The 9,184-nt window shown below is 40.0% G+C and overlaps 1 protein-coding gene across 1 annotated transcript in view; it reads left to right on the top strand.

The window, feature by feature from the left end:
• Window positions 1–5,836: 5,836 nt before the first annotated feature.
• Window positions 5,837–9,184, top strand: part of INSL6 (insulin like 6) — a 17,731-nt gene continuing 14,383 nt past the window's right edge. Inside the window, exon 1 of the mRNA XM_006152420.3 lies at window positions 5,837–6,225. Within this exon, the coding sequence (XP_006152482.1) occupies window positions 5,940–6,225 (286 nt within the window). The 5' untranslated portion in view covers window positions 5,837–5,939. The remainder of the gene's footprint in view (window positions 6,226–9,184) is intronic.

The raw sequence follows: 9,184 nt of genomic DNA on the forward strand, positions 1-9,184 counted from the left end.
TCAATATTTAACCATTTATAGCTTTCTTCAATTATATTTCAATGTAGAGTAAGAAGTCTAAGCTTCTTATGCATGGCGACATTTCACTTATTTCATTTATATTCCCTAAATACATACTTTACTTTTTCAATTGAGTTCATGCCAAATCAATTCTTTCAGAACTGGACCATGACTATACTGACTACACACTATGCTTTCTGTAGTAGGAATAAAAGGATGAAAGACGATTATTGTGTGTACCTTCTGAAATTCTTGTCTAAAAAATAACAATACAGTTTTTCTAAGTAGAGCATCTTTGGCTGAAAGTACCAACAGTTATACAAACATAAAAGTATATAACTTCTATTTTTAAAAAAATTTTTAATTGAAATTTATTTATGTATTTATTTTAATTTGACCAGAGAGATACAAAGTGACGGGGAGAGAGAGAGAGAGAAAGAGAGAGAGAGAAAGAGAGAGAGAGAAAGTGAGAAATCAAGCCTCCAGGTGTGAGACTCAAACCAGTTGGCCATGTGGGAGTCCAGTACCCCCAACCACCACACCACCTGCTGGCCCCATATATATACCATATAGCTTCTATTTTAAAGCACATTCCAACTATTAATTCATTTGATTCTTACATTAAAACAAAATAGAATTGACAATAATTATAATAGCTATTACATATTTTATTATGTGTCAGGCACTGGGTTGTGAATTTTTGATTTATTAGCTAATTTAATTTTTTAATAGTTTTATCAGGAAGTACTACTGTTACCTATTGTAAATCTATGATGCATGTTCTTATCTTTTCTGTAATTATATACAGATTCCTAACCTCATAGCTGGGATCAGCCTGTAGGTCTCTTTACTACTAGCAGAGTGAATTTTTAAACCTATTCTGAGATAATTATCTTAGAAATTTTTAGTGTGTCTTTATTTTTTTCTCCAAATTATTATTTCCTCTAATTTAAGGTTGTGGTCTCAAAAATTTTATTTTGATATTAGGATATTATATACTATTTCCACCAAACTAGATTTAAAAAATTTTTGTAATCTATTTTTAACTTATTATGGTCATATAAAATAAGAAAAAGAGTTCAACAGGTTTGGCTTCCAGAGACAGATTCCCTTTTTCTTTCTTCCTTTTTTTAAAAAGATTTATTTATTTATTTATTTACTAAATTTGCTACAGGGTACATGCACTCACCAGAGAGTGACAAAGAAACAGCGAGAGAGGAAAAGCAAGAAAACAAGCTGCTAGGTCCAGAACTTGAACCATGATCAGCCATGAGGAAGTCCGGCACCTTAATCACTACACCACCTACTGGTCCCTAGACTCCCTTTTTCTTTCTTTTTTTTTTTTTTTTAAAGAGGTTTTGCCTTAGGGCACGTGCACTCACGGGAGAGAGACAGACAATGAGAAAGCGAAAAATCACTCTCCCTCCAGGAGGGGGGGATGGCCACGCTGCAATCCCTTCTCCTTCGTTCTTCTCCTGGGATATTGGGCATGCATGCACATGCGCCTGGCGTGATTTTTCAAGCCACCAGATCCGAGACATGAACCACAGTCAAATATGTGGGAGTCCAGTGATGTAATCGCTATGCCATCTTCTGATCCGTGATTCCCTTTTTCTAATTAGACCTCTACTCCTCATAAACTGTCTTCTTGGACAAGCTTCCTAATCTCTCTAAGCCTGAGCTCCCTAATCTATAAAATGATGATACAGAACTACCTTGTGTGACTGTTACAAGGATTAAATAGACTAAAACACATACAAGCACGTAAAGCAATGCCTGATATGGCAACCACTCAGCAAATGATGTATTATTATCATTCTTTCAAATACATATTTTGAATACTTGGCATTGGACAGGAACCAAGGATAGTGTTAATAAGAGCAACATTATAATGGTAAAGACAGAAAATAAACTGGAGAAACCCAAAAAACTAAATAAAGTATTATTTGTATTATATCAATAAATTATTATATTAATTGTACCTACAATTAATAATGCTAAGCCAAAAATGCAAAGAATTAAACCATGGGAACCCCAATGATCATAAAATATTTTAATATAACTTTTAACAATTCCACAGATTTTATTTTAACATTAATTTCTTTTTTCTTTTCTTTTTTTTTTTGCTATAAAGTGCATGGGCTCACTAGAGAGACAAACACAGAGAGAGAGAGAGAGAGAGAAATCACACACACACACACACACACACACACACACCGGGGAGATGGTCACTCTGTAATCCCTTCTTTTCCAGTCTCCTCTCTGGATTTTGGGCATGCACACATGCACTTGGTGTGATTTTCAAGCTGCCAGGTCTGGGACTCAAATTACAGAGTCAGCCATGTGGGATCCGGTGCCTTAACCACCACACCACCTGCTGACCCCAACCCCATAAATTTTATCTTGCATAAATAAAATCCCCATTTATAAATACTCAAATGTGCTTTATTAGACAGCTTCATTTTATAACAATGTTCTAGAATAAGGTAGATAAGACAGAATATTAATAAGTCAGCAATTCATTCAGTAGTAAGAGTAATTTATTCATTCAAAATAAGTCATTTCAATGATAATTTGTTCAATTTAATAAATCCCTTGACTCCTGATAGTAAATGAGTAATGTTACTATTTAAAAATGTGCTCATTCAGTTAATAAACTTTTTTTTTGAGGGAGAAGTGTTTTGTTTTGTTTTGTTCTGTTCTGTTTTCTATGTGTGTGGGCACTTGCCAGAGAGATAGAGAGATGGAAAGCAAGAAATCACTCCCTAGGGGGAATGGCCACACTGCAATCCTTTCTCCTTCATTTCCCCTGCGGGATTTTGGGCAAGCACGCACATGCGCCCAGTGTGTTTTAAGCCCCTGGATACGGGATTTAAACTGCGGTCAACTACATGGGTGTCTAGCAATGCAACTGCAACATCATCTACTGGTCCCTCAATAAACATTTTTTTTTTTTTGGAGAGGTTTTTGCTATAGGGCGCGTGCGCTCGCCAGAGAGAGAGAGAGAGAGACAGAGAGACAGAAAGTGAGGGGCCATCCCAGGGGGGATGGTCACGCTGCAATCTCTTCTCCTCCATTCTCCTCTTGAGATCTTGGGCATGCACGCACACATGCCCGGTGTGAGTTTTAAGCCACCGGGTACAGGACGCGAACCGCAGTCGATTACGTGGGAGTCCAGCGACACAGCCATTATGCTAACTGCTGGTCCCTCAATAAGCTTTTATTAAGGGTCTACACAGCAGATACGGCTCTAAGCATTGGATAATAAATATGAGCCGAAAATAGGTCTACTTCCTAAGAAGCTTATGACTAGCAAAGAGAAGATAATTATATGACTTTTAAAAAATTTACCATGCTGCAATAAAGAACTGTAATTATGATGGAAGTATAAAATAGGACATACGGGCCAGAAGGTGGCATAGTGGTTAAGATGCTGGACTCCCATGTGGCTGACCATGGTTCAAATCCTTGACCTGGTGGCTTGAAACTCACACTGGGTGTGTGTGCATGTGTGCCCCCAAATCATCAGAGGAGAATTGAAAAGAAGGGACTGTAGCATGGCCATCCCCCGGGCGATGATTTCTTTTCAGTCTCTGTCTCTCCAGTGGGTATATATGCCCCATAGCAACAATCTCTCAAAAAGAGAAAAGTGGATATAAAGGAAGAAGTAGAGTATTTTTAGGGATTTTATTGATTTATACATTCATTCGTCAAACATAATATAGTGATTAATATTATTAACATTTATTATTTGTTAATATTAACTGCAACTATTAAGTTAATTCTAACAACTTACTACATGCCAGGAACTGTTCAGGCAAAGAGTATCAAAGTAAACAAAACAATGAAAATTCCTGTGTGCATGTGGCTTACCTTTCAATAGGATGAGACAACCAGTAAACATATAGAGAAGTAAACAGTATGTTGTTTATGATTGGTAAACACAAAGCACAACAAAAGTACACAGGGTGCAAAGAGTATGGGAGTCTAAATAAAATTTGCCTAGTTCTGAAACCTACCGCTCAAGAGTCTGTTTATTTTTGTTGTTGTTCTTTTTAATCTTTCTTTTAAGCATAGTGAGTATTTTCCTTTCTCAGATGTTTTTTTCTGATAAATTCTGACTACACTTTGGACATGAGTTCTTTTTTAAAGAAGGTGATGAAATTGTACTAATCTATTATATATTACATCAACCTTTTTAAAAAGACTGATTGTCAGGCCAGGCAGTGGCATGGTGATCAAGGCAGCTGGATCCCATATGGCTGAATGGCTATTTGAGTCTGGTACCTGGTGGAACATGTGGGAGCATGCCCAAAATCCCAAAAAGAGAATGGAAAAGGGACTACGAGGTGGTCATCACCCCTGGAGGTGTTTTCTCACTTTCTCACTTATTTTCTCTTCCTTTCTCTCCCTCTCTCACTTCCAGGAAAGCATACACACTCTATCAGTCCCCTTTCCCCCAAAAAAAGCCTGATTGCCAATTTATTTAATGGCATTCACAGATGCCACTGGCAAGCAGGACAAAGCTGATAAAAATGGAAAACAGAGAAAAAGACGAGTCATAAAACAGAAAAGAGAAGGAGGAAAACAAAATTATAACAGGATGCGGTGAGATCACTGACCGGCTTGCACTGCTCTTCTGGCTTCAGCATCCTGGAGCTGACCACTCTGAGATGGCCCCAAATAACCCACTGTGGCTGGCAGTAGGTCCTCCTGAGCCAACACACTTTATAATAAAAATAGTTGGTTTAAAGTATTCAAGTGACCTATGCCATTGTGCATCACTTTCCTTCCCTCCTAACTGAGCAAAAGTATTCCATCTAAACCTATACATTGTTATTCTTGGAGGGCAAATCCTCTCAATGTCTGGGTCACAAGTTAGTTACAAATTTCTTTTTTTTTTTTTTTGGTGAGGTTTTTGTATAGGGCGCTTGCTCACCAGAAAGAGAGAGAGACAGAGAGACAGAAAGTGAGAAATCACCCCCAGGGGGGTTGGCCACGCCACAATCCCTTCTCCTCCAGGGATCTTGGGCACGCACGCACACACGCCCGGCATGAGTTTAAGCCACGGGTCTGGAACTCCAACCTAGGTCGACTACGTGGGAGTCCAGTGACATAGCCATTACGCCAACTGCTGGTCCCGAGCTAGTTAAAATCTGACAACAATCTTCTATTATCTAAAACGCAAAGCACCAGGTTTCCATTCCAGGTAGCTCAGGGCAGCATCCCTACCTCTTTGCTCTGGAACTAGAGGCTAAGGCCCATTTCTCCCTAGAGAATTTGCAGGAACTTTCTACAGATTTGAATCCAGCATTAAAATGCACATATACATACTACAGTACATACAAGTGTCACGCGTCTGTGAATACGCTCTGGTTCCATGGGAAGCAAGAACACAGGCCTTGCCTTCCTGACGCTTCCAGGTTCGGGGAGACACAGACAAATGAGAACAGACTTACCGACGTAAACACCAGGAAAGAGGTGACAGGCGGTTTCTCTGACAGTAGTGAGGCCTCCTAACCAACTAGGCAAAAAGGGCGGGAAATGCATTCCAGGCGGCGGGCCCAACATCTTTCTGGCTATATTATCCCTTAACAGAGTCCTACAGCCTCACATTTCGTTTGCTGAGTCTCCCAGCGAGGAAAGCAAGAAACATTAATTCACCCTGGCATGGAGGAGGCTTGTTTCGGGCTTTTAGTTTAGATGCCAGTGCCTGTCTTCAATCCCCAGAGAGCGCCTCGGCCACTGCGCAGCTTGCCTTGGTGTTCTCGCGAGACCCGCAAGCCCTTAGGCTCCCCCGGGGGCACGTGGGCTCATGCTGCCCGGTCGGCGCAGGCGCGGAGAGGAGCAAAGCAAAGCACCGCAGGGCGGGTTAGGGTAGGCAGACAGCCGTTGTGGAGCGCAGAGGGACTGGCTGGGGTTGAGGCTGGGGCTCCGGAATGCCTCAGCTAGTCTGCTGGTGTCTGCTGTGGCTCTGGTTTCTCGTTCGGTTCTCCTGTGAGCTGAACGACATCAGCACAGCCAGAAAGCTGTGTGGCAGGCACCTGCTGAAGGAAATACTGACACTTTGTGGTCATGATGACTGGAGCCAGTTCCACTTGGAGGAGGAAATCCCTTTCGCACACATGATGTCCCGAGATTCAGAGAAGGTTGAAGCCTTCCTGCCTGATGAATTTGAAAGCTCCCAGACTCCTTTCATGATCTGGGAGAGAGGCACACACCCAGGTAATAATCTGAGCCAAAGGCATGTTTGTTGTCTGTATACATTTCTTATCCCTGAATTTGCTCCATCAGAAGATGAGCTTTCTTAGGTAATGAAATTTGTGCCTAATACAGAGGTAAATTTAAAAAAATAATAATAATTTAAAGTCAGTATAGTGAGGATATACAAAACCTCTATGAAGCTTTTTTTCCCCTTTTAATTTAGAGGAAATAACTGTATACATGTAAGTCTACACATGTATGTAAGAATACTATTTCTTCCCTAACTTTGCCTTTCTGGAGTGCCTTTGTCATCTGGCAAACACTTTCTGTCCTTCAAAGCCCTGCTTAGAGATACCATTTTCCATGTGAAGTTATCACTGACCTTTTCAGAGCCAATCCCTCTGTTCTCTGTTCTACTGCATTATCCAGCAAATATGTAAGGTCTCAAAAAATTTTATGAAAAAACCATGCATGGGTTTCCATTTGGGGGGGGCATCAAAATGAACTCATACTTTAATTCCATTTTTTCCAAGACCTTTTTTATTTTTTGAAAGAAGATTTTTGCTATAGGGCACATGTGCTTGTCAGAGAGACAAGAGACAAAGTAAGAAATCACCACCCAGAAGGGTTGACCACACTGCAGTCCTTTCTACTCCATTCTCCTCTTGGGATTTCAGGCACACATGTACCACTGCTGGGTTTGTGGGATTCAAACTATGGTCAAGCACTTGGGAGTCCAGCACTCAACCACTACACCACCTGCTGGGCCCTCCAAAAACATTTTGAAGTCCACTTGTAGTTCTATTTGACTACCATCAAGACTGGTTACATTAGTGAACCAACCCAGTATAAGATAAAAATGCAGGGCCCTGTGTTCAAAAAGCAGTAAAGCACCATTAAAGCTATAAAATACAAAGTTTTTGTCCTTTCTTAATTCTTCTATTCACACACATGCCATTCACTCATCAGACTTCACTTAAAAGTCCACATACTTGCACTTCACTTGCAAGTTCAAAGACAACATTATTGAGAATTTTAAGACTGTGGCAGCAACATTTAAACCAAATTCAGGACTTGTGTGACTGCACAAATCTCAATGTCAAAAAGCCAACTCTGCAAACCATACCATATCAACGAGGGTGGTCTCATACGAGTTATTATCTGAAATGATTAGCACAGGGCTAGCACATAATATGTGCTTAATGTATATCACATTATATTTAATGCTTTCAGGCACTCTTTTTTATTTACTTATTTTTTTGAGATGTTTTTGCTATAGGGTGTATGTACCTGTCGGAGAGACACACAGAGAGAGAGAGAGGGTTCAGAGCCAATCCCTCTGTTCTCTGTTCTACTGCATTATCCAGCAAATATGTAAGGTCTCAAAAAATTTTATGAAAAAACCATGCATGGGTTTCCATTTGGGGGGGGCATCAAAATGAACTCATACTTTAATTCCATTTTTTCCAAGACCTTTTTTATTTTTTGAAAGAAGATTTTTGCTATAGGGCACATGTGCTTGTCAGAGAGACAAGAGACAAAGTAAGAAATCACCACCCAGAAGGGTTGACCACACTGCAGTCCTTTCTACTCCATTCTCCTCTTGGGATTTCAGGCACACATGTACCACTGCTGGGTTTGTGGGATTCAAACTATGGTCAAGCACTTGGGAGTCCAGCACTCAACCACTACACCACCTGCTGGGCCCTCCAAAAACATTTTGAAGTCCACTTGTAGTTCTATTTGACTACCATCAAGACTGGTTACATTAGTGAACCAACCCAGTATAAGATAAAAATGCAGGGCCCTGTGTTCAAAAAGCAGTAAAGCACCATTAAAGCTATAAAATACAAAGTTTTTGTCCTTTCTTAATTCTTCTATTCACACACATGCCATTCACTCATCAGACTTCACTTAAAAGTCCACATACTTGCACTTCACTTGCAAGTTCAAAGACAACATTATTGAGAATTTTAAGACTGTGGCAGCAACATTTAAACCAAATTCAGGACTTGTGTGACTGCACAAATCTCAATGTCAAAAAGCCAACTCTGCAAACCATACCATATCAACGAGGGTGGTCTCATACGAGTTATTATCTGAAATGATTAGCACAGGGCTAGCACATAATATGTGCTTAATGTATATCACATTATATTTAATGCTTTCAGGCACTCTTTTTTATTTACTTATTTTTTTGAGATGTTTTTGCTATAGGGTGTATGTACCTGTCGGAGAGACACACAGAGAGAGAGAGAGGGAGAGAGAGAGAAAGTGAGAAATCACCCTCCAGGGGGATGGCAACACCACAATCCCTTCTCTTTCATTCTCCTTCCAGGATTTTGGGCACACATGCACATGTGCCTGGTGTGAGTTTCAAGCCACTGGGTCTGGGATTCAAACTGGTCAGCCATGTGGTAGTCTAGCACCTTAACCACTATACCACCTGCTGGCTTCTCAAGCACTGTTTAAGAGGGATATTTTTGTTTCAGACCCTTAAGTTATCTTCCAACGATGTTTTTACACTTTGTGATTAACACATTTTAGTCCCAATATAATTGCTATTTCAAAAAATGCACTTTGTTTATATCTATCCATTACACACTGTCTTTGAAATTGTTTAAAGTAATTCAGTTGATTTAATTTGAACAAATCTTACAGAAGTCAAGATTCTGAAACTAAGGAAATGAGTAGATTATGCCAGAAAAGAGACCCTAATGCAGATAACTGAGGCAAACCACAACAGTACGTAGTACATTGTAGGCACTCATTAACTTATTTAAAATCAGCCAATGAATGAATAAATAAATGAAACTCATAAAATTATCACTACTAAAGGAATGAAAACTTTTTTTTTTTTTGGAGAGATTTTCGCTATAGGGCGTGTGCACTCACCAGACAGACAGAGAGAGACATACAGACAGAAAGTGAGAAATCACCCCCCAGGGGGGATGGTCACGCCGCAATCCCTTCTCCTCCA

Source organism: Tupaia chinensis, unplaced genomic scaffold, assembly GCF_000334495.1.
Source record: "Tupaia chinensis unplaced genomic scaffold, TupChi_1.0 Scaffold000354_1, whole genome shotgun sequence".
Classification (NCBI taxonomy): domain Eukaryota; kingdom Metazoa; phylum Chordata; class Mammalia; order Scandentia; family Tupaiidae; genus Tupaia; species Tupaia belangeri.